The sequence below is a fragment of the Balearica regulorum genome, chromosome 1 (genome assembly GCF_011004875.1).
Source record: "Balearica regulorum gibbericeps isolate bBalReg1 chromosome 1, bBalReg1.pri, whole genome shotgun sequence".
NCBI classification, from domain to species: Eukaryota; Metazoa; Chordata; class Aves; order Gruiformes; family Gruidae; genus Balearica; species Balearica regulorum.
Genome location: NC_046184.1, coordinates 56,316,867 through 56,343,872, shown reverse-complemented (window position 1 = coordinate 56,343,872; position 27,006 = coordinate 56,316,867). Strand labels below are relative to the sequence as shown.

The window sequence follows — 27,006 nt, the reverse complement described above, 5'->3', positions numbered from 1 at the left end:
AAAACAGTCTCTCAGTGAGGCACAAAGGTATTACCAGTTTAGCATCTACTTCTAAAATGTTGTCTTCCGCTTCCGAAAAGGGAGAATTTGACATCGGAACATGGAAAAGGGTGTGAGCTGCAAGCAAGCTTAGAACTTTCACACCTAAATATAATACAGAAAGAGGCATGAAACCTTAGGAAAGTGAAAGTGAAGAAACAGAGCATGAAAAGAGCATCACAAAGCGCATATAAGAAAGAAAACCCACAACTGTTTGCAGGGACAGGTTACATGCTGCTTCTGATATCGACCAAATTACACAAAGGAAGCTTGTACATCCTAGCTTCCAGCACTGCTGTGAAATTTGCAGAGGTGAGTAACCAAGGAACATAGCTACTGCTACATTCAATTTCTACAAAAAACACAGCTATAGCCTCCATGCATTTAATACTTAAGAAACAAGTAGCAGCACGAAGCCGGGGAAACTCCAGGCAGAGAAAGCCGAAAGTAGATCTCTTCCTTCTGTCACTGAGAGGACATCACTCAGATCCCTCCCCAACAATCCAGCTGGGCGGCACAATGTTTGTGCCCTGACAAGTGTTTTCAGTGAGGAAGGTTACCAAAAAGATGTTAAATGTGTCAGCTGGTAGGGTGCAGCAGAGATGTTATGGGAAATACCCTCAGAATGGTGACAGGCCCTCAGACTCCAGTCTGTGCTTCAGCTCCTTGAGCTGCCTTTGGGGACGGAGACCACAGAATGTCTTTACAAGCATGGCTGCAACAGATGATCCCTGTGCTACCATGGAGAAAAATCCATTATGGGCACTTCTACTGAAAACTTTCAAAGAGCTATTTTTTTTTACAAAATATTTTCGTTACAGTTGCTTACTTCTGAAAGGCTGTATTAAAATGAGATTGTCCAGAAAGGCGGGATTTCACCAATTTTCACTGTCAATTTTGGAAAGAATCCATGTCCCAAAGCAATATATCTTCTTGCTTGTTACTGACCTTCCTTCACACTCCTTGTTCGTTTCATCAGGCTTGGTCTAACTTTAGATGGGAGAACTGCAGACTGGAAAGTTCAAATCTTTGTTTTCTTGAAAGAATGCTTACTATACTATATACATAGTAAACTTTGACAGTAGGTCACCTGCACTGTTGTGTCATTCAATGGTTCTTCTACCCATCTCACTGAACACCAGGAAAAATCCTGAATACACTGATGAGCAAAAAACATTTTGTAGTTCTCATTAGTAATCACCATATTGCAATGTACTTCAGTTACTGCAGGTCTGCTCTTAGTTTGGAGAGATATCAGGTTAGTAAATTGCACATACCACCAGGGAAAAACATCATATCTCCTTCCACTAGCCCAAGAAAGAGAAAGAAAACCATGAGTACTGCTCCAGGTTAGTGCCATTCAGCAGATTATGCATCCACTTACAGGCCTGCTGCAAGAGAAGGAAACACAATTTGCCCCATAGGCTCACTGCATGATTTTGTTTGATAAACCTAAATTATGTCAGAGGCCATATCTCATTTTCTACCATAGGCTGCAGAGGTTCTTGCCAAGAAATGTGCTGCTTTAACATTTTGGATTGAAATTTATTGATGCAGCAGGTGACAAGATCAGTAATTCAATGCTCAGAAAAGACTGGATAGATGGGAGTTGGGGCACGAAAGGAAAGATCTAAGCAGACGCTTATTTTTGGTATAGATATTCGTTAAGTTGTTGATCAATGACTTGCAGGTGTGACAGAATGCTGAAAAATCTGAGGTGACTAGTGAGAGATCTTATAGATGATAAAAGTACCGAGATAAGATTTACACAGGCAGCCTGATGTGGATCCAAAAACACGAGCAGAAACCACAACTGTCACTGACCCTTATCTTCTTTGGGCAGGAGAGTCACAGTGACATCTGTCTGGCAAGGACTCTGAACAAGCATGTTAACTGCAGAAGTTGTTTCTGGATGCAAAGCAGGCAATCTGGCCTTAAGTATCATAGTTCTGTTTTCAAAAAAGCACCTGCTTTTCCACAGCTCCCAGGAAGTCTAAGCATCAGTGATTTGCTGTTTAAAAGTATAAATACAGGTATTTTCTTCAAAAAATAAACAACAAATAATTATCAAGTAATGAAGAATTCAAAAGCCGCATCAGTTTTTTCAAGCTTTATTAACATGTTTCCCAGTTGCTGGGATTATTGATACCCCAGCACCACTGCTGTTGAACATGAAGCTCAGTTTAACTGTGAAGTAAATTCAGTTGATAGGGCAGGAAAGTACTTACTGCAAATTTTACTTGGTATCATTACTAGTTCAAAGCATTGTCTGCATAAATACTGCTGACAGCTGCACTCATTGCACCACACCTAGTTTCTATTCTTTTCGTTTTCTGCATGTGTTTAGTCCTTACACCTCCTTGCTCTTGCAGGTCCGAGGCTACAACTCTTTCCTTTTAGTATTACTTTGTGCTGAATAAAGTATTATAATAGCCGGGTTTTAACAAATGAAGTAGATCAGAGTGTGGTAAACAAGCTAGCCTCTGTTCCTCTCCTCCTCCTCCCATTCCCAGCATGAAAATAGCTAGGGCTAAAGCAACAGCTGGGGATCATTACACTGACAGGAATAGTTCAGTAAACTCCAAGAGAGGAAAACATGTCATATCCAAAAAAACCAAAAACACATTAAGGCAGCAGGACCGAAAAAATATGTGAATTCAACTCCAGGAATAATGCTACGACTCGCTGTCCACTGATAATGACTGACTTACAAAACTCCTGGTCATTCAGTGTTAACCCTTTCCCTAAGCTTCCCACTTGTGTTACAAAGTTAACAAATACCCTGGGACACCTCTAAGTCTTCACAGTCAAACGAGGGACACTGGGAATTAGGCAAAAGTAAATTTAAATTGCTATCTTATTGCCAACTTTGACCCATCTCATGTTAATATATTATTATCTTATCCTTACTGAACCTCTTACCTTTTAAGCATAATCACAGTCACTGTGCAAAGTGGCTGCAACACAAGGCTACAGGGAGTCTAACTACCTGCGTTTGGTGTGCCTCTGGATTTGCCGTAAGAAATGCCAGCAGGTTAGCTCCCCATATGTTCAACACATTTTCTGTTTTTCTGTGTTACAGCACTATTTGCATAAATAATTCTAAATTGTGGGATGTACCTGGCCATAATTCAGAGATGCGCCTGTTACGTTTTTTGACTGGTTTCTAAAGTTCATTACCCATGCATTTGCATGAGGCATCGCTTTGACATCTCCCACAGCATCTTCAGGTCCACTCTGAACTAGGAAGACGCAGATCAACCTTTACAGAAAAATGTCACCCTTCATTCCTGTGAGATGCCTCAGATGTAGGGGCTGCCCTCTTGCTGGGGATCTCCTTGGTGTTGAGAGCTTCCAAGTTTTCACGTGCAGGTTCTTCTGCCCTCTACTGGGTGCGGTACTGCCACCGACCAGCTTTACCTCCAGGTGCCCAGAGGCGTTAGGACAATAAGGTCTAGATCACTCATGAAGAAAGCCATATGTTAACAAGCACTTGCATGAATTTTGATCTCTTCAAAGTACTGAACAGATATTAATAGTTTAATCAAAGGCTAAGCTAACTCAAATTACCTCACATTTGCTGCAGAGCAAGAATGTGCACAGTTACCGCAGATCAGATGGCATGCAGGAACTTGTTCGGGTGTCTGGGCCCTGAGACACAAATCTTGGAAAAAGACAGGTGAGTTTTACTGTCAGCCCCAAGTCACATTGAACATTTTTGAAGGGAGGACTTGCAAAAACAAGTGTTTAGTTTCAAAGCAACGAATGAAAGACAATCACAGAATCACAGAATGGTAGGGGTTGGAAGGGACCTCTGGAGATCATCTAGTCCAACCCCCCTGCTAAAGCAGGATCACCTAGAGCAGGTTGCACAGGTGGGTTTTCAATATCTCCAGAGAAGGAAAGGTGCACAAAGATGGAAAAGTTGGAATTTACTTTTGCAAGTACTTAATTCTAAGCTAAACTCATATGAATGCTAACTGTTTCTTCAGTAGCTGTCTGTGATTCCCTCTTCATATCTTTCATGAGGGGCTACCATACTGTTGTATTAACTGGTCTAGGAACTGCAAACTAGGCTCTGGTATTTGAACACTAAGTCATTTCAAGGCATTCTTGAATAGAAAACATGTTTATGGATTCCTGAATTCTAGGAATTTTACAAATAACTGCCCCAACACATATTTTGAAAAATACAAGCATATGTTCTTTGACTTCCCCATGTCAAATCCATTTCTGTGCAGAAAGGATCACCAGTTCCCAAACTTCAATGTCAAGTCCCAATTAAAAAAAAAAAAAAAAAAAAGATAAATCAGATTTAGGAGACCATCTGTTTTTCAGCAGCAAGGAAACAAGTTGAAGTCTATTCCAGATAGCCACTTCTCATGAGATTCATTAAGAGAATAGGTATGAGCATTGTCAGCATAATACAGACACCCCTTATTTGCCTGGCTTTATAAAGAGGAGAAAACAGACTGGCACCCATTCACCCGTGTGTGGTAAAAAACGAGGAAGAGAAGTGCATGAATTTTCTGTTCTGGGCAATAACAAAACGAAGCTGTCCCATTTTTAGGAGGATCAAAACTAAGGTACAACAGTCATTATAGTTTCAGTTCAATGCTAATTCTGGACTTCCACAGCTTCCACAAGGGTTTACACGTGAGTGCATCTGCTTCTCCACTGCCTGTAAGATTTGGCTCTGCAAAACACAGTGCATGTTACAGCATAAATACAACAGGCATCCCGAGACTGCAGGAGACTTGAATGGAGTTGCAGCAAAACCAAAGGACTGTTCTTTTCTCTTCTGACATGAAAGAAGTTGGCAACATCTATTTTCCTTCCCTATCCTTCCTGTTTGGTAGCTGGTAGACAGTAGCTTTCCTCATCACATACAATATTAGAATATCATGAATTGGACATGGGGTAGTCTGCTAGATTTTGCAGAGTCAACAGAGCTTTTTCAATACTCAGAATTATACAAGAATTCAATGACCTTAATTCACTTCAACTTGAGACAGCAACAAACATTTTTATATTGAGTAAAGTACTACAGAATTGCATTTTCCTCATTCTACATGTTTTCCCACTGTACAGCTTGTGCTATTTAGTGACTGGATGAAAGATGTATCCTGGCACATTCAAATGCAGAGTGCTCACCTTCTGTGAAAATCAATGCCTTCCAAATACAAGACAGCTGCAAGTGCTGGCTTTTTTTAATTTTGGTTTGTTTTCTTCCTCTGAAGATTGATGTGCTGCAGTGCTTTGACTCCAGAGCAGACAAAGTAAACTGGGAATACTGCCTATACTAACGGATTTATGACTTCCAAACCTGAATTTGAGGACTGTGACTTCAGTTTTCCTTTTCCATATTTGTTCGACAAAGACTATTCCAATGAAAACAAGCACAAAAATAGTAATATTTTAAAACTCTAATAACAAGCTAACTCTTGATATCTGTTAAAGAGGCTTGGTAGGGGGAGTCACAATAGGGGGTAGAAACTTAACAATTTTGTTTGGTAGCCTCAGCAGGACTAGAGCTGCGTATGAGAGAAAAATCCTCTAAATACAACTGCTAAAGCAGTCTTCTACACACTGACCATCTTTCTGCAACAAACGTGGCTTTATTCTATCTGGCTTTTTGTCCTCAACTCCTACCACCCTTTACTTTACTTTTCTGTCCAAAATGTCACTGAAAGTCATTTTCTGCTCCTCTCAGATCTCATTACTCGCCCTCAGAATCAGTCATCACCTTATTTCTGAGGCCACTGTGCTCAAGATCTCTGTTCACTCCTGCAAGTTCCTATTAAAATTTTACCTGTAGCTAGACGCATCCAGTATTTCTGATAAAACATAAATCTTGTTGTTTGCCATTGGCATTGTGTTATCTTCTGCCATTCTTCCCTGTAATCTTCTCCTGGTTCCTGTTTGTTGCTATTTAGTATGCTGTGCACTATGAATGGATCACTGTCTGTTTTCATCTTCTCAATCTTTCTCAATCCCTCTATATCTTCTTCTTTCCTCGTAGATATTGCTCCCTGAAATTTGACCTCTGTCTACATAATCTTTCAGAATTATCAAACCCCCATAAAAATCACATAAATTTGCAGGAAAATATCATTATCTAAAACAGAATCACATTTAGATATACACACCTCACTCCTTCCACACTCTCTAAAATACAACATACTGAAACTTAAAACATGATAGTCTATCTCCCTCAAGGCAGAGTTGCCACTCCAGAACAAGCCTTTACACCTTTAATAAAACAGCCTTAAAACATTGCTCACAAGAGCCCTATAGACATAGAGAAGAGGAAGAAATTTAAACTCTGAAATTAAAACTTTCAAATGCAAGTGAAATGCTCCCAAGATCCAGGCACTGCAAGTCACTACATAGAGAGCTCCAACATACAGAGCTCCAACCTTGTCCTGTGACATGCTTAAGAGCGCCCTCAGGGACAACAGGTCACAGGAGTCAGTGGGAAACCCAAAATCTGGACTACTGCCCAGAAAACAAAAAGCAGGCAGATTCAATATGCGAGGGGGGGGGGGGGGGGGGGGGGGGGGGGGGGAGAAAAAAGAAAAAAAAAACAACCCACAAACCAATTATACAGCACCTACAACAAATAAAGCAGAGCCTGCTAACCTTCTCGTAAGCTGTGGTATGAATCCTGATATGTGCTTGAACAGCTCTTCCCTTGCTTTGACACAGTCTCTGCAAGCGGCACAATCCCAACATAGGCAGGCTGGAGTGTCTTGGCTTTATCCAACATATTAGAGGAAATCCCTGGACCTGAAGGCAGATTCTGTAACACAGAAGGCGTCCCAGGCTAGTGGAAGGGGTGCTTAATCCTCACAGGAGACCCAACCACAATCCCTCTCTACCTGGTTTCGATCACTGCACCAAGTGGTAGAGTGGAAAAAAAATTAGTTTACTGCTAGATTCCAAGGCTGTGCTTGCATAGGAACAGAGAGGTACACAAGGCACAGACAAATCCTGACAGCCAACATCTAAAGATTAGTATCAGCAAGGCTCTTGGCAAATCTTTTCTTCCTACTATCTCAAAGCTCAGACAGAAACTTCACTGTTTCAGCAAGCAGCTATAAGCATTCAGGATCCCAGTATGCAGAGCGGTGCTTATCAACAGATGCGTGGACTTCTTCATGGGGCCACTTGCAGTAACAGCCAACCTCATTCACCCAAAATAGTGAACAGTTGGTTTCTCTACTCACACTAGAGACACCTGCCAGACAGTCAATATCATGTGATTGAGCACTACCCTCTCTCCCCCTGCACGTCCCGACTGTAAGCACGCCGTGCACACAGCTAGGAGAACACCACCACTCTAAGTGCAGAAGCCACGCTGCCTTTTGCACCCTCCTGTTTAAACTATTAGAAAATGCAATTTTAGTTGTGGAGAAAGCTAAACTGATAATCTCGGAAACAGAGATCTTATATGCATTTGCCCTGAGACCACCTATAAGTAACAACAGATGACTTCTGTAAAAGCACACATTCTCACCTCTTCTTTCCTTAAATCCTTTCTCCCAACCTAGTAGAAACACCTACCTGAAGATAATCAGCAGTCCCCAATCAATCACCCTCTGCTGCAAGCACTAAAACTTCAGAATCTGTGCTTGTATGGAGGCAGTTGTCTCACCTGGAGCGTATTTAATGTGCATCATGAACAGATGCTATATGGTTGACAAACTTGGGTTATACATACTACCCAACATGGTACTGGAAGTGGCCGGGAAAACACGCTCCATCCGAGCAACAGACAGGAGTTACTCTTACCAGTACAGCTAGTGGCTTTGTTGGTTTTTAATCTTGCTAAGCATGCATCATAAAAGGTGCAATGAAGTCTGAGGGGAAAAAAGGGGGGGGAGGGAATAGTTGTCCAATGAATACAGATACATGAAAAAAAGTATTCTGGAATCTTTCAAAAAAAAAAAAAAAACCAAAACCAAAACCCAATTAATAGTAATTTGTATCATCCTACAAGCCTGAAGCAAAGACAGACACATAGACATTACAAAAATAAGAAGGTGAATACTCTAAAACACTATTGAAACAGTCTCAATTTCATATTCTGCTGCCCCCAATCAAGACAAAAATTTCTCATGTCCAAATAGTTTGAGAAGCATCCAAGCCATTTTATAAAGCAAGGCTAGAATAACAACCACAGGGGAAAAAAAGACTCTAATAATGAAGCTAATACCTAAGAAAAGTGGTGTTCAACCAAATTTAAAAAGCACAACTTTAACCCTGCCATAAGCTGCACTAGGAGAATAAAACAATCTAAAATATTTTGAAGTCACAAACCAAAAACTAATAAACAGAATTTTACATGTTTACTAAATAATGATGCTAGATGACATCAGTGACATTTCTGGGTACCTTCAACCATACTCTTCTTTGAAATGTTCAACCTTCACTCAAAAAGGTTGAACTCTAAAGTTCCTGTGGGTAAAAAAATACCTTTGGTGATAATATAAAGCTCTGTAATTGCATTATTCCTAAATTACCAATGCTTACTCAACACAAACTTAAATCTTAAATTTAGGATTTGTAAAAGTCAAGTAAAGGTCTAGTTTCACAATGAACTTTGGCCAATAAGGTCAAATTACTGCATAAATAGATGAGCCTGCTTTTGCGCGAGCATTAGCAGTCATGACGCTGCAGAGAGCTGCCTTGGGAAGCTGACCTGGCAGACCGCAAGAATGCTAAAGCCAGGACGAAGGAGGGGAGAAAGAAACACACGGTCCAGATCTCCCCTTTCAGCAGCAACACACAACTGCACATTGAATCAGGCCTCATACTCTTGCACAGACAGGTCCCCCCATAATTACTGTAATAACTAAAGAACAACTATCCTGTGCCAGACTGAGTCCTCCTTCTTCTGGCAAGCAATGCACCATCTGGATGGTGGAAATGACAAGATTCAGCTACAGAGGTCAAAGACTGCTGTATAACACTGCCAACCGGGGCCTCTGAGCTAGCAGCTCGCTACAGTGTACGAGGCCTGGGAAACGTGAGCCAGTTGCTCTATCCAGCTGACTCACCAATATCCAGGTATTGCCAAAACAGCCCTAAGATGTTGCCCGAGTTCTGATCAAGAAAAGTTTAAGAACTGTAAGAAGAAAGACACCAAACAGCTAATAATGCATGAAATATATTGCCAGTTTGAGCAATCCTCTGCTGCTATAATTGACAACTCCAACTTGATGAAGATTTGATCCTCTCAATGTATTACTGCAGAGCTGCAGATATGTATGCAGACATACCTTTCTTCCTATGTAGAAAACAGCTTAGAAAGAAAAACACATGATTGGCTCAATGGTAGATAGATAAGTCTTGTCTTCACTGAGCAAGATATTCTAAAATTTTGTCCTACAGCATCAAATTTGTCCTACAGTTATTTAGTGTTCTGAAAGAAGGAGCAATTATCCAAAACTGAAAAAGATGGGCCAGATCACTCTGAAAAGAGCTTGGATAATGCCCTACATGCTGTAAGAAGACAAACTCTGAGGGGCCCAGGTTGGAAGATATCTTTAACATACAAGCAAGCACTTGTGGGGTACCTCCTTGCAAAATATGGATTCTCATAAATGCGTAAAGACCAAGAGCAACCTGTCTTGTATGAAACACTGAGACTACTGCCAGATGTTGATGAGCATCAAAAAGTTAAACAAAAGTTTAATTTGTTTTATTGGATCCTCATGTACTGGTAAGAGATCTGAAAGTCTGATCAATGATCATGTGGTCAGAAATGTCAATGCACTGTAAGAACAAGTAAGGCCTGATGAGTAACTTTGACAGTTACTTTGGAAATCAGCAGGGTAGAAGGGAAGGTACATTTCACGGCAGAGGTAGGATTTCCAACAACAGTTTCAGTTGCTTAACCACTCCAGAAAAGTAGGATCAACGCACACCAATGCATGTCCAACATTCAGTGTCTTGCACAACCTTTACCCTGGAATTTGCAGCAGTTTCTGTTGGCAGAAAGATCAGCTTTATCAACAGGACCTAGGTATTTGCCACAGATGTCTGGTTTGGAAAACATCAGGCCCAATTTTCATAATCTGTCCATGAGACGTCTATTGAGCCTTACATCCTTTGACTTTCAAGTGTGAAATGAGATAGAGACTGTGGGAATGTAGTTTTCCTCAAGATGCTGCATTACTATTTATAACCTCACACAGAAATCACGTGCACATATGGCTTGCACAAAGTAACATCACGTGCACATATGGCTTGCACAATACTGCTGCTAGATCTAAGGCCTGGTGGGCATAGAATGCAATACTTGTATCTGAATGCCAGTTATCATTACTTACTCACTATTTTGAAAAAAAATCATTAACTTTCTCTTCTTTTATTTTTCTATCCTCAAAAGCTAAGACAGCATATAAGCAGCAGCTTTCTCAAATTCCCATTCTGTGCTAGAAGAGAAATATGGAAGAGTGAACGACCCTCAAGTTTAGATCTAACCCTGCTGTACATATTTGACCTTTAAATTCTAGGAAAACACAAAATTTTGCCTGTGCAAAGTTACCATCAGACCTGTAAGGTGCTACAACTTAAAGCTTGCTACCACCAAAAGGATCTCTCCCAGTTCACCTTCTCCTGTCCTTCTCCCAGCCACACACACTCTTAACCTCCTTAAAACCAGTTCTGACATTCGTCTGGTATCTTAATGACCTGATTCAACCTACTAAACAGTATTACCAACAGGTGAGATGAGCACCAGAGCTCATGGCTGGTGAACACAGTTGGGAAGAGAGAGAGAGAGAGGGAGAGAGAGAGAGACAGACAGACAGACTACACCAGTCTTGACATAAGCTAAACTTTGGATCAGCTTAACTGTAACACAAAGCTGCACCATTAGTTTTATCCCCAAAAATGAATGTATTATTGAAATTCAAATTAATAAGCAGATAGAAAATTTGCTGACAACCCACTCACACCAACTTAAAATGTGCTTTTTTTTTTCCTCCTTTCACCTCCCGTCCTTCCTGCAGCAGGTTCTCTGTCTTCCTTCTGCCAGTAAAAATGTTCTCAGATGACACAATGCCTGCAAGGATCTGCGTGCACACAAGTTAGTGATGAAATCCAAACAACCTACTGCTAAAAACTTGAAAACAGCTGCAATATATGCACACTTAGGCAACACAAGAAAGACCTCAGTCAAGGTCTAAACCAGATGAACTCTTACAAAGAAGTATGAGCCCACTATATTTGAAGATTTGTCTCTCATATTTCTAGCAAGCAGACAAAAGCTGAAAAAATAATAGAATCTGCACCTACATCACTGTAAAGCTTTGACGTCTTATGACTCCCATTCATTTTATACTTCAAAATAAATACAGACTTCACACTGACACTTGTGTAGCTTACTTTTTCTCAGCTAAGGATCACATTTATGTAATATGAGTTTGCTTTGGATATTCCCAGGATCCTGCCTCCCACCAACAGTGACCTTCAGGAAGAAGTAGAAACATCAACCCTGGAGCACTGTACATTCTTGCTTCTCCAGTTCTCAGGAAGAGCCTGAAGTTGACATGCTCTGATCTTTTCAACTAGCCGGTGACAGCTAGTGCTGCCAGTCAGCATTCAGAAAACTCCTAGACATGACAGGTAGCCAAAGGTAAACCACCATGCAGATGTAGAAAAAGGCGGCAGCAGCAGCAGGCGTACCTGGGAACCTGCACCTTTGCTGTAGCTTTTGAGCAGCTCTTCAGTCCCCCAACCCACTCTGGGATATACCACCACCCCCACTTTTGGCAAGTTAGCTGTCATTGAGCTGTAAATACTGTGAGTTGAAAGCATAAAAATAGCTGCTGCACAGGCTGGAAAACCTATCAGATGATGTCAAGCCGCGTTTTGAGGCCTCCCCTCCCCCCCACCACTTCCTTTCCTATGTCACTTTCTCATTACCTCACTGTCTCTAATTCTGAAAGTGCTTCTCTCTGCATCTTTCAGCTGCCAAAGTGAACTTTACACAGCAGCTAGAGTCAAATCAACCCCCAGCACATATATAAGGTCTGCCACCCACCCCATTCCTTGCGATTCAGCCAAGATGTCACTTTGCCTTTCCCTGAAAACACACACATAAAATCTTCGATCCCTATCTGCAAAACACAGGAGCGAGAAGAATCAGTTCAGCCCAAGGAATGCAATGCTGATCTGCATTTGATTAACTCTGTAGATAAGCAGTTTCCAACCAGCAAGGCAAGTCAACATTGTAAGTGAGGTGTGGAGAGATAGCAGCAGCAATGCCCCATCCTCCTCGCCCTAACACCGAGTCACTCAGCCCTGTTTCTCTCCCAGACTAGGCAGACCTGAGGAGTAAGGAGAGGCAGAAGAAGGAAGCCAAAACCTTTCCTTTACGCACGTCTCCCCTCCCCAAACCAAGAACTCACTTGGTCAGTGTTGCTGACCAAAGGTCATCTGCAAAGAGACTGCAGCAATATTGCTACAAGGGCAGAAAAGGAGGGAAGGAGAGAGAGGAAGGGAAACAGAGATGTTGGTTCACTTATGGTCCATCCTCTCCTCTTTCCTCCCTCCCTCCCTCCCTCCCTCCAGGACCTGTTGTATTAAAGATGCCGGGGGTAATGAAGAGAAGGAAACAGTTCAGAAGTCTAACCTACTTTAGATCATATCAAAACAAAAGCATTAGGCAGCACATGCTCCAAATATTACTAAATGGCAGTGTTACACCCACCCAGAATGTGTCATCCATGCAGCCAAAGAAAGCAGTGGAACTTTTAAAGACAAGTCAGTTAAATCACCTTCTTTTTTTTTTTAGTTTTATTTTCTTTTGAAAACCACTGGCAACAGTTCTATCAATGCTGTCCTCCAGAAAGCTGCACATGCACTCCTTGACTACAAAATGGTGTTGCTTATGTAGAGGTTTCTATCCAAGAGAAGAAATGCAACTAGTAGGTGGATTTCTCTGGCTAATGTAGTGGAAGGACTCTGTCCACAACAGAAAACTTCAGAGTAGAGGGAAGGAGGAAAGCAGAGAGATTGAGAGAACGAAGTTTTATAGCTAGTTCCCAAACAACTGTAGTCCACTGTACATACAAGCCTAACAAAAACAAGTGAGTAAATTAAAAACACATATCCAAACATATTTTATTTGTTATTTTTACCATTTTGGTTGGTAAATTCTGGCTAGATGCAAACACTGTCACACACTTTTTTATAGTTCAAAGTTACTACTTTCTTCAAGTTACCACCCCCTGCTGAGCCCCCAGAACTGGTTGTATGAATGCTCTCACTCTGTTCCAGTGCAAAGTTAGATAGATTAGCTCAAATTACCTTTGCTAAGCCAAGGAGCTTCAGACTGAGAGCTCACACTTCAAGTACGGCATCTCAAACGTGGGGTAGGTATCTCCAGTGGAGGAGCTTAACTGAGAGCTGCTCCAGCTGGAATTGTAACAGAATTCCCATATATTCCTTTAGTTCAGCTATTACCCATCTTGCTCTAAAATACTTAAGACCAAAGGAAGTAAGAGTAATAGTTCCCTGCTCTTACCTAAGAGCACTAGTTTACCTGATATAAGAGAGTCAAAGGTTTCAAGCCAGAGACAGTCACCCAAGATTCAACAAAGTTAAAATTTTTCTTATCAGCCTTCCCACTTACAGTTAGGTCTGCTAATTCACCCACATGCACCCCAAATAACTTTAACATCTCCAGGGGTAGGCAGACGTGCTCACACACATGCAGATGCGCATTTCCCCACTACCAGCACCACACACAGGCAGGAACATCCAGAGGTTGCAGGAAGACCAACATGTGAGTTAAGTATACGTGAAGTAAGTGAAGAACACTGAGACCAGACTTTTCAAAACATTTCCTGTTGCAGATATTCTAGGCTTTAATTTAAATCACTATGAACAAGTGAAAACAGAAAAACCCAAAACTTTTGGGTTTGCTCTCAAGAGCAGGAAAAAAGAAGTAGTTCTGGCTGCCAGACCAAGAAGGGTAGTGAGCAGGACAGAGCGGAAAAGGAGGCAATTTGAATTTGTCTTAAAACAGTGATTTCTTTTTAGGAGGGAATAACTAGGAAAGGACAGGAGAAAGATACCCTTCCCCCATGTTAAGGCATGTCTAAGAGTTTGAGAAGTTACATCACTAATTCCTGTGGTTGTTCAGCAGAAGTTATCCCACACTTCTCCCTCCCACATCCTTTCATCTTCTGGCAATAAAAGGTTTCTTCTCTATCAAACCATCCTGCTGCACAAAGGGGCTACCTGCAAACACTTCGAAAATGCAATCTATTCTTAAACTACCTAAGTAAGAGAGAGAACAGCCAGGCTGCACTTGATGTCCATGCACTACTTGTGAAAGGATCAGCAAATCCTTTATTTGCTTCACAGTTTATGCTAGCAGAATAGCTACTAGGTAAACTCTTGCTACAGGATTGTGACTTTTGCCCAGAATGCTACTGTTCCTCCTCCAAACACGTCAGTTACATGGGAAATAACACCACTGTTGAAGCTCAGTATGACAATTATTTTTTTAATCTGATACAGAATTGCAATCCCAGAATCTAGATTTTTATTTAAAATGTCTATTTACCTTTTATGGTTGGAGAAGACTGCTTCCCAACTTGAAACAACTATGCACTAATAGAGGTATAATTCTAAAAAGACCATAAATCATCCCATTCATTTAATATGTTAGTAGCCAACGTTAATAATTTTAGATTGGGGGGGGGGGGGGGGGTTGACTTTTTCTCCAAAAATGGTTCAAGTGCTTTGTCACAGACTCATAGTAATGGAGGCTCGGGTGAGATAAAGTAGGAGAGGAAGTTTTATGATACTGCTAAGCCAATTCAGTGGTTAGCTGCCACTGAAAGTGGTGGTCCCCTTATCCATGGTCACAGATGCTCATCTCACCCCACAGTAAAAACAGCTATTGTCAGGATATTTTGAGGCAGGAGATAATTTTGTCCTTAGAATGTAAAATTCAGCTCTTGCATTGCCAAAGATCTATAAATCACCTCCAATGTCAAATGCTCAAACTCCTCCTTTAGTGCTGAAACTCTCAGCTATCCCCTGGATAAATGCCAATCTCAAGCTTTCATGGTGGCTTCGACAACTGAATTTATGTTTCCAATAAAAAAATGTATAGCACGTTCAAGTTTTAATCTTTAGCTACAACATAAAATAAGCCTGAGACAATGACAAGGCACACAACCATTTAATTTCATGGAATGGACTGCACTGATACCGAAGGAAAGGGCTTCCAGGATCTAGTATGGACTTACCCCCCCTCCACATGTGCAGACATTTCAGACTTTAACTACAACATAAAGCATGAATCTCAAGAGGCAGACAGAGTGAGACTGGATTTGACTTAGTTTTTACCTGCATGCCACTAAATTATTCAGCTTTTGATTAGCAGGATACATATCCTGGTTATACTACAGCGGACGGAGTACTTTAACACCTTCATGGCATTCACTTGCCTGTCACTTCAGGAAGATGCAGTTTTGCTGGTAGTACCATTCCTTCTCCACAGATTAAATTTTTAAGTAAATCTTATTCTGCATTACCCAAACCAAAGGTTTCTTTTCCTTGAAGTTGTTCAAGGCTATAACAGAAGACAGACTCTTGGTATGAAATGTACAACTTCTCCCAGTTTATACATCATTTGTACCTCTCCCCAGTGATTTGGTCACAATACTCACAGGTAACAGACCAAAACATAGTATTTTCCCCAAACAATCTGAACTAACCTAAAATATTCATGCAGTTCACGATAAATCCTGTTTTCCAAGTTCTTTGAAAAGAACCATTTGTGGATGGGAAAAAAAACTCACCAAAAAACAGGCTCAAGCAAGAAACAGTAATTTTGCACAGACAGAGCCAGAAAGATAAGAGCTCCCTTGACTGAAAACCAGGGTGAGTGACCTTGCTTTTACTGCTTGGTACCTCAGCGTAAAGTCAAACGTACAGGGAATTGCTGCAAAACATAAAACCGCAGCTTTACATCCTAAACTTAGCCTGCACTTATCCATATTCCAAACCTCTGCCCCAAAGACCTTTCCATATACGCAAGACTGCGATTTTTCAAGTGTCCATCACTGGCAAAAGTTTAAGGCAGAAAAGATTTTAGAGAATAGGGAAAATACAATAAAATACTACACATGGTTTTGATCTGATCTATGTTATTACGGGGGGGGGGGGGGGGGGGGGGAGGGGAGCGGGGGAAGCAAAGACACAGGCCTCCTGTGCAAGGACCATGATTTCTTTTAAAATATATTTTCTCTCATATCCAAGAGTTCTGGTAATCCCAGCTATGAAAGCAAAGAGAAAAGGCAAGTAACTGGGAGGGTGTATCCTCATCTGTTGCCCCAGCAAAACCTGCCAAATCTTATGAGTTTTAATCCCCAACTGGCTTAAAAGCATTGAAAGGCACGTAGCCTAAGCTCTTGTAACTGTAAAGATAACTGTGCTTGGAACATTATGTTCTGATTTGGGCCTCAGCTTTCCGTTCTGCTTCCCTCCTCCTAAATCTGTGAGCTCACCTGAAACAATATGCAGAGAAGCCTCTTTGGTCACTATCTTTTATCAGCTGTCTGGCACTCCTTTAAGATCTTCTTTTGTCACTTTGGTATGAGTTACCAGAACTCATCAGTCAGAACCTTGCATTTATGGATTCTAAACAATTCAATTCTATTTAAAATCCTTTTGTTTGATAAACTGGGTTAAAACAAGTAGAGAGAGTTACATGTAACACAGAGTCTCTGTGTTAGAACTGGAATTAGAAATCCTAGCATCCTTCCTTGCTTATTGAATCTATTTTATGAATCCAGACAGAAGAGAGGGACAATTAAAGTGGGACCGCATAAAAGCAAACAGGTTGATGACCTAATTGAACAGACAAACATACAACTGAAAAAGATATAGCTTTTATATGCCTGCCAGTTCTTATGATCTGACAGGACTTGGCTGCTCACTCCCAACACATCTAACAGCTGACTTAACAGAAGTCACTTACAAACAAACTCTTTAGAACAAAAACAGTTTTAACAGTATAGACATTGCCATATGCTTACTTTTGGCAACTATGCTATAGGAAGTCCAGAATTCACTATAAACTCACAATTGTCTCATAGCAGAAAATATTTTTGCCTCAGCAAGACAGCTATTGGGCAAAACCATCTTTAGGTTTGAGCTACAATGTGGAGAGACAGATGCAGTAGGGGAGGAGAGAGCAGTGGATGTTTGTCTACCCTGACTTATGCTTTTGACGCTGTCTCCTGTAAGATCCTCATAGAGGAGCTGGCGGAAGCACAGGCTGGATGAGGAGAGAGTGAGATGGACTGAAAACTGGCTGAATGGCTGGGCCCAGAGGGTGCACAAGCACATGCTGGGGGTCGAGTGGCTGGAAAGCAGCTCAGCAGAAAAGGGCCTGGGGATCCTGGAGGACACCAAGTTGAACATGAGCCAGCAATGTGCCCTTGGGACAAAGAAGGCTAATGGTATCCCCGGCTGCATTAGGAGGAATGTTCCCAGCAGATCAGGGTTGGTGATTGATCCTTCCACTCTATCCAGCACTTGTGGGGCCACCCATTTGTCCTTAAATGTGTATAAATACCTTAAGGGAGAGTACAAAGACGACAGAGCCAGGCTCTTCTCAGAGGTGCCCAGGGACAGGACCAGAGGCAGTGGGCACAAACTGAAACACAGGAGGTTCCCTCTGAACATCAGGAAACACTTTTCTACTGTGAGGGTGACTAAGCACTGGCACAGGTTGCCCAGGGAGGTTGTGGAGTCTCCATACATTTCTTAATTATTTGAGGCTATCACACACTCTATATTCTTCCTTGCCGCGTGATCTTTTCTCTCTCTTCTAGACTAATTGCCCAGCCACTGCCACTCTTCACTGGTTCCACGATCTAGTGTTCAGCAGTTTTCTCGTCCTATTGATGACTTCAGAGTTGAAATCGGTTCTCTTCTACCTGACTCAGTTTCACTATTCAGTACAGATAGTTTGAGTGGTTACTCAAGACAGATGAAATAATCTAGTATCTTCTCATCATTCCTTCTTTTTGATGGCTTTAGGTTTCATAAGAAGATTCAGTGAATTAATTCAGCTCACTGATACAGCAGAAAACAATTTTTTGTAACGGCTTTGTTTCCAAAAGTGAATTAGTCTGCTCAGAAAAGAGTCCAATCATCCAATTTACACCCAAGCTAGCTGGGGCTAAGCAGCAGATGCTCTGAGCTGCTAATAATGAAAAACAGAGGAGTAAAGAAAAGTACAGCCCTTTCTCCTCCCTTGCATTGGTCGTGAAAATTCATTGGGACAGTTCAAACCATTTCCTGCTATTTCACCCTTGAGTCAAGCGTCTTCCTTTTAGTTTCAATTTCTTTACCCTGAAGAGGTTGGACCCTGAGAGACAGAGCTGCCACATTTCTGTTTTGGACTATTGTGAAGATAAACATGTAAGTATGTGCTGTGTAGATTGCCAGAGCATATACAATACATCCAACACTCTGTAGACACACCAGGATTACTCTTTGTACTACAATCACAATATATATTTAATTTGCAAAAGCACAACACTTTCAAGATATGTCAGGTTTATTATGATTATGCTGCAGAAATGTCTGGGATTTCTGAATGTCTTCTGCTGTCTCATTTATTGGGGTGTAGTTCCAGCAGGGCAGCCATACATCTGGAAATTCTGCACAAGTCTTGGAAGAACCCCTGTGGTCCAGATGGGAGGGGGAGCAGAGAAGGGGGAAAAAAGTGGACAGTCTGGGAAAAATCAGACATATAGTAGTCATACCAAAGTTTACAGGGAGAGGCAGTACCTATTATTAGCTCAAACCTCTGGAAATAAGAGCTCCCACCACAATTTAGGTCCATAGCTCTCCAAAACCAACTCATGCTTCAAGGTTAAGTCTGAAGACTCCTGTTCCACAATGCTTTTTCAGGCTGTGCTTCTGCTATCAGCATTTTGAAACCATCAAGTTACATGAATAAAGTTATGCATAGCCGGCCTCCTTACACAAATTAGAGAGAAATACTGAAGCATTTGACATTCCCAGAATTATATCTTAGGACAGCCTTTCCCCATGCAGTCCTCCCACACTTTTTGGTCTTTTGCCCCCAGAACTCTTCTCTCTTCCTCCCCTAAACCAGTAACTCACCATTCTTCGCTAAAGAACTAATTTTTCCCTTCTGCTCACTCTCCAAATTATTAGGTACTCAAAACTCTAAATCAAGCTCTGCAATCTACTGTCCTAATTAAATCAAAGGAAAGAGTAGTTTGCATAAATAACATTTTCAAGATCTAGTTTTAGCTTCTAGATTTTGCAGCAAAGTTTCCAGTCCCGCTTCAGGGCCAGAAGGTTAAACATTTCTCAATGACGCAGGCTCCCTTAGTGAGAGAGTGACGAGGAAGTGGTCCAAAAAACCTCATTCTTCCCAGGCACTAAATCAACAACCACAGCAAACAGTGAGTGCCTCTCTCCGAGGAAAACTGGGAGGAGTGGAGCAGTCTCTTATTATAAGCAGCCACTTAGTGTGCCACCATAATGCAAAAGCCCAGCACAAGGAGGAGAACAAAACAAAGCATAGCAAAAGAAAAGAAAAAAAAAAAAAAAAACCCTGAAATGAGATTGTATGTAGTACATTTAAAGTTACATGGAAATCAAAATTATTAAAAAAAACCCCAAACCAACTGAAACTTCTGTATTTCTGTTTAAAATTGCTATTCTTTTCTGGTCCATTTAGGTTCCCAGTAACCTTCTAGCTTAAACTTAAAGATGCTTTGACCTTTAAATGGGCTGAAAATTTTCTGCCCAAGAGACCACTTTAAGACACTATGCTGTTCCAGACACACATGTTAGTGTCTGGATTTTCAAGATAAGATTAGCAATAGAGGTTTCTCCATAAGGAGCCTACTAATCTGGATCTTGTTCTTGCTTAGTTTGAGGTAACATGGGGTCAGCAAAGATGTACTGCAAAGTGTTTTTCTGTTTATTTCAGCTTTTAGTGAAAGAACATTGAGGGCTCTAAGCCTTGGGAGTGTTTTGCAATAAGTCAAGCTCAAGGTACTTTCTGAAGAGCTGAACCAAGAGTTTTGGGAGTTGTAATTTTTAACTGGTGGTACCTCAGTGTCTGATAGTAACTTTAATAAATCAAAACTACTCAATTTATTTGTAAGAGGTGTATATTTAATTTGAGTTGTCATCAGTGAATGCAAAATTGAAATCTCAAGTATTTAAAGATGTAGACAAGGAAAACCAGCTTCAATCAGAGTATCTCCAGCAGAAAAAAAAAAATAAAAAGGAAAAAAAAAATATATCTCAAGGTCACTTATCATTACAAGCCAGCTTGCGCTTCATTGGAAACTGCAACTTCTTTATTTGGGATACACTCATTTCTGAGAAGAAACAATCAGGGCAAAGAAAATGGAAAAGACTACAAAGAACCATAAATACATTTCTCAACCTACTTCTCACACTGGATAATTAAATAGGTTCCTAACCTGTTGGGATTCCAACGGTGTGCATAATGCCTAGGAACTATCATTAATATTACTTAGAGGATCTGATTTAAAATAAGCATCATGATAGAAAAATACAAAAAAGTATTCAGCAGGTCACATTAGCAGACACTACTTTAGCACTTGCCTACTTAAGGATATTGTAAGTGGATGCAGCTTCTAGTGAAAATATTTCACCTGCATTAAGATTTGCATCAGTTTAACTACAAAAAGTTATTTGGACTAAAAGACACTGACACACATGCTCATTTCATATTTAAAGCTAGAAGATTTTTAAACAAAGAGAGAAATTCTAGGATAGCTTTCCAGTATGTGTTGCTGGCGAGTGAGAAATCTAACACTTTTTAAAACGGTGCTCAATAAAATTACGAAGGGAGTATATGACCTGATTATTTGCAACAGCAGGGGAGTGGGGTCTGTGACCCTGAAGGGTAATTCCAGTTCTGTTTCTTTATGACTCCTCACCTACTTAAATTATTGCTAAGTTACACAACATTCTTAAACCACACTAAGGTTAATCACAAAAGGGAGCCATGCCAATGTAATTAAACTACTTTCCTATATTGATTCCATTAGTAAAATTCTCTTGACAAATTGAGGGGAGAGGGGAACAATATTTCTTCCATTAAGATAAAGATTTCACCTCTATAAAGGAGGGCTCATGTTTCCTTAGTCACAAATGGAGGAAAAAAAAACAAAACAAAACAAAAAGTTCAGACTGCCTCAAGATAACCAGCTGAGGTTTCTCCATTTGAAAAGACAATTTGAAACAAGTGTCAGTCTCTTCTTGGAAGAGCCCTAAGGTCAGAACAGCAGAGGGTGCTGTAAGTCTGAACTGAGGTGCATCAGCTCAGCAACAAGGAGCATCCAGATGTGACAGGAAGCTGTAGGTTACCTCAGGTTCTGGGGTTTGGGTTTTTGTGGGGTTTTTTTGTTTGTGTTTTGTTTGGTTGGGGGGCAGGGAGGGGTTGTGCTGCAGGAGTCATTTGAGACTGGTAAAAGCAGATGGCAAACAGTTAAATAGTAAAATTTATCTATGTCAGTTTCCACATAATGTCAAACAACATCAGAGACATTCTCAAAACCTTAACAGTTACCTATAATCTCCACCACTGGTCTGTACAACTCTGGACATACATTAGAGACTGATTCATATCAAAGCTTAGATATAAAAAAACCCCATATTTTAATGCCTATAATCAAGATGTAGACTGGACATGGATCTCATTACTACAAACAAACAAAAAAAATCCTGAATCTAAACCCTAATGTAAATTTCTGCTATCACACAGAAATGGAAACTTGAGCACTTTGTTAAGCATTAGTCATCTCTTAAATCTGGCAAACACCGGATAGCAAGGAGTAACCAGGTAACTAGAAGACAGAACGGATGTGTGTCTGCACTGTATCCCTTTAGGCAAACCATGTGTGGTGTAATCATCATACCAGTTTAGAGAGACTCAGCATAACACACGTTCAGATATTAATCCAGAACCTAAATTAGTGGCAGGCCACAAAGATGACTATGATCAGTCTGAGCCACAAAGATAACAATGATCAGTCTGAGCCTGTTTAAATAATCATTAAGTAATTTTTCTACAATCATGCCTAAAGACCCCAAATAAGAAGCTGACTTAAATAATTCTTTTTTACTTCATTTTGCTCACGCACTTGAACTACGTTCCTAAAGAAAGGTTGATTCATATTCGCAATGTAAATTAACAGGTAACTTACAGAATGTGATTGCAGCAATTAAATAGGGCCCATTATACATAATGCATTAATTTCACAGCAAGGAAGACTCTGCTTTGATTAAAGTTACAGCATATGAAACCTGACATGAGTTTACATGCATTTTAAAGTTTAATTTAGTTTTTAATAGCAATTGGTGAACAATACAAAAAATGCAGTACGATGATGATGACAATCTTAGTATGTAGACTGGAAACTAGTTAAAATGCATGCACACACACCCCCTCTCCCTTAAAGTTATTTCTCAATAGTCATATTTTAAAGTAAGCTGGAGCCATAAGAAAGGTTAGGAAACAAAGCAGTCGGTGAGTAATTGTTTTGTGTCTACCACATATTTGTTGTTTTAGAACAAATGGAGCCTGTGTGTGCCCTTCCAAGTTCATCTTAGTTCACAGAATGGATAAAGACAAAAAGCTGCCCGAGTGGTTTTTTTCCTACACTATAGGTTGAGAAACGGGGAGTAACACTTGCTGCATAAAATGAATGAACAGAGTATTTTCAAAGCAGATAGAGAAAAAAATACTGGTTTTAAAACATAATTTAACACTTCAACAAATACTTACTCCAGGTTTTAATATATTTCCAGCAGTTTCTTGTTTAAATTTAAAGTTGTCAGTAGAAATAGGTACTGTTCAACTAAGTGATTTTAATGAGTAGCCTTTATTGCAGGCTGTCATTCTTGACAAAAGAAAAAAAAAAAAGAAGCATCCTTTATATATTTAGTTTCAGTACAATCCTTTAACTTTAGTTTGGCTAACACAACACCACAGCAATTTGATTACTCAATAGTTAATCACAGGGATAAAAGGCAGCAAAAGGTTATGTTCAAATCTTTCATGAATGGAATAACTCAGTAATGTAGAGCTTACAGTTGTGCACTCCTCACTCCATGTCTTATAACAGCCAACTCAGAACTTCATGCAGTTAGTAGCTCTGGCATAAAAATTTCCATATTTAAAGCTGACTTCAGGAACATCCCATTTGCTGCTTCGGAAAGAATTCCCACTGCATGATGACGACGAAGCTCACATAACTTTGTTCGGTCTTTGGATCACATGCAGGATCCTGGTTAAAAGCCAGGGAAGAGTCATTTTATCACTACTCAGAATATACACATCTCGGGGAACTGTACCAGCAACTAGGGAACTCTTTACACTCCCCAGGAACTCGCTACCTAGATACAAAAGGTTTTATTTCCAAATGCCATAGATTCCAAACTGAAATCAAAAGTTCTATTTTTAAAGTGGTGATTATGAAAACTATAAAGGTAGGAATGTTTTCCCCTCACCTCCACTCTCCATCCAAAACCAAAATCCTGATTGTGTTGATTCAAGGACTCATTGCAATCTTGAAATCCCAAGTTGGGTGAGGAAAAAAAAAAAAAGAGGAAGAAAAAATAATGATTGGAATTTTAAGTTCTACTATTCAAACAAAATGAAATGCCAAAAACTAGAGGAAAAACCTCACAACTAGAAAAACCTCTTGCTAGGAAATTAAAACAGTAAGGAAGAAAACCCTACTAACAGGTGCTTGAAAAAGATGAAGTTAGAAGGCACTTTAGTGCATGAATGAGAGGTTATTCTTACGAGTAACGAAAGCCAGCACTGAATTTAAACTTTATTTAAAACAGGAAAAAAGAGAAAACCAACCACAAAACCTGCAGCTCTGACTTTTGTCACACCTGAGCTGAAGAGGGGGACACAGAATACACAGACATGCTGTCCCCTTTCTTTTCAATATAAGTAGTTTAGCAGCTGACATCCCTAAAGCACTTCAACTTAAATCCTTTAAAAAGAGAAGAGAAAGACTCTGAGAGCTGTGCTTTGAAAGAAAGAATGAATGGGATCAGCATCGTTTTGTCCTAAATTGAGTTTAATATGTCCCTAATCTGCTAAAGTAGCTGGAAAATGCAACTTTTCCCCTGAAAATGAGTGGTTTGTTTCAAGATGACAATAATTTTCAGGTGAAACAATTGCTCCTTTTTCCAGAACCAGCTGGACACAAAGTAAATTAGACCAGAGAAGTCAAATTTTATCCACTATATAGAACTGAATTATTTCTATGCTCATTTACAGTGCTGACTTCAAAACAATACTTCTGTTGTTCTCTAAATATGCATGGGAAAAACCCTCTTGTTCATCTAAACTGCACTTCTAACAGTTCAGAACAGCCTGCTCTGCATACCTGGCTTGATCTCTAATAGAATCTAAAATTTTTTTCAGCAGGTCAATGGAACAACATATTAAAGCCCAAATACGCTATCCGTAGATCACTATGTTGAAGAGATGTTCGTTTTTTTCAGTATACTCACAGAAAAAAAAAAATTAAGATTACAGAGAGACAATTTGCAACATATACTAAGACAGCGCAAACCACACTGTAGCGCATAGAAACAAACCAATGCTACCCAGAACAGTAAACAAAGAAGTAGAGCAAAATTTAGGGAAAATGGAATTCATTAACAAAAGTAGCCATTTGGCCAAGTGATAACAGCCATTAATTCTGGCAATGCACTGTTAGATGCTCAGTGACCCTAAGTGGCCATAACTCTTATCCATCCATGCAAAATGTCTGCAAAAAATGATCTGAAATTTAGGGTTTATCTATCTGACTGATTGCACTTCTGTATGTGTACTGCACACACATTTCTGCCCAGCCACCTGCTAGAAGTCATAAAAAGAAACTTCTGAACAATAATAACTAAAATAAAGAAGAAAGTGAAATTATCTTTGAAAGTTTGTATTTGCCATTTAAGCACAAAATTTGCATATAGAGGCCAGCAGCACACCCAAGACTCCTAAGATTTCCCTAACTTGCATGAGTCCCTCATATGGCTGTTCAAACACAGTTTAAAGTGTTACTGTTTGTAGATTGTGTCAAAAAAATTATTCTTCCAACACTCTTCCCTCTTCATTAAGGAAAAAAAAAGAAAATAACATTTATGACTCATTCTTTCAGCAGGCCAAACAGTCTGTTACAGAACAAAGCCAGGTCGTACCAGCAAACTATTCAGTCCATATCTTGACCAACAGCAAAAGAACTTGCAAGATCTCCATGTGAGATAATAAGGAAGTGACATGAATAACACAAGGCTTCAGGGGAGCACAAAAAGAAGCTACATAGGGAGATTAGGTTGAAGTAGATAATGGGAAGAAAATAGCAAGCTTTTGGAAGCAGCAAATAAATATAAAGAAAACATTAATCAGATGCAGAGTCAAGGCAGCAAAAAGGACCAAGTGACTCTTGGAGAAAAACACTAATAAGGGAGCTCCCACTGCTAAGAGCTTAGTATAGACAGACCTGCACATCAGCTTTATTTTCAACAGAATGAAAACACACAACCTGGCACAGGGGTGTTTTCAAAACTGTATTCTTGAATATGAATGTAGAATTTTGCCTCACTGTGTATGACTGCTTTTTGAATGACTGGGTCAGTAATACCATAGTTCTTCAAACAAGTTCAGTAGTCCAATGATATGCCAAATACAGCAGTTAAGTTTCTGCTCTTATTTTTGCAATTTTTTCTGGGTCTACTGCCTTTTTGAAATGTGTTTTCAGCTTGATTTTCACTTTTATTTTTTCTTCCTCAGCTGTCATCACTTGTATTGTTTTTTTCCTCTTCCTTTTTTCAGTTTGACAGGTATGTTTAATTTTTTCTGGTTAATACAATATGCACCTCACTAGTCATATTGTTCTTTCTTCACTTATGTCTTGTTCTGAAGAAATAGTCCCTGCTTAAGCTATTCTGCTCCCAGAATAGTGAAGGTGTATCCTCCCCCTCGGTTCTCCCTCTAAAATATTAAGAATCTTTTCTCATATTTAGCATCAAAGGTGTTGCTAATGGAATACAAACATTATTTCTTATGTCAACTACAGCTTCAGATACTGTTACTTCTTGAATGGACTGCCATTAGTACCAAAGCATTAAATAAGCACAGTCTTACGACCCGCATGGTTTAAGAACATTTGGTCTATGGAGTGCAAGTTGTGTAAGGTCTGTCTGCATAATTTATTTACCAAGCTTAGGCCATGATTCTCCTACTTCTTCAATGGCTGTTCAGAAACCTTGATGAGTTGACTGGGACAACTGTTTCCAGTTTCCATCTTTCCAGTAGGGCTTCTGGAGATGAACATCAGGACCACAAAGCCTTGAGAAGTAAAGTCTTTCCTCATTAGATGATTCTAGCTCTCAACAGAAAGGAGATTCAATTTCAGTCTCTAAAAAGTCTCAAGTATTTGCACAACAGAATTTAACTACCTCATTAAGCCAAATAACAGTAGCAACCAACAGCAGCTGAAGTCACTAAATATTAATTTAAGAAAAAACTATTTAACAATTTGGTCTCAATATCAAGTAGACATTTTCCTTATCTAGAAGCTTGTAATACACTTCCACTATTCAAGATTGATCTTTAAAACTTAGTATGCACATGGTTGCATCCCATTATCATACCTAATTTCCTCGCCAATCTTGTGAATCCATTTACGTAAACATTTGCCTGCTTCTTGCTTAATATTTTTCCAGCAGTGGTTGATCCAGGAGAAAAGAGAGCTGCCACTGATGGAAGAGGTGCAATAAATCTGTATCCTTCATTAGGTAAGCTAAGCTTGGCAGGAAATTGCCTCAACATTGCAGAACGCCACTGCATTATCTAGGACTAAGGTTAGCTGACTTAAG

At 40.0% G+C, this 27,006-nt stretch overlaps 1 protein-coding gene across 6 annotated transcripts in view; it reads right to left on the bottom strand.

The window, feature by feature from the left end:
* MRTFA (myocardin related transcription factor A) overlaps positions 1–27,006 on the bottom strand; it is a 121,131-nt gene that overhangs the window by 39,987 nt on the left and 54,138 nt on the right. The window contains exon 1 of one of the 6 annotated variants that reach the window (XM_075751792.1): positions 26,346–26,461. The exons of 4 other annotated variants lie outside the window; for them this stretch is intronic. Coding sequence is in view for 1 of the 2 variants with exons in the window: in XM_075751751.1 (XP_075607866.1) it covers positions 6,682–6,808 (127 nt within the window). In the remaining variant the exon portion in view is untranslated. Of the gene's footprint in view, positions 1–6,681; positions 7,149–26,345; positions 26,462–27,006 lie in introns of those variants that run through there. One more of the 6 variants, XM_075751751.1, reaches the window with a different exon arrangement.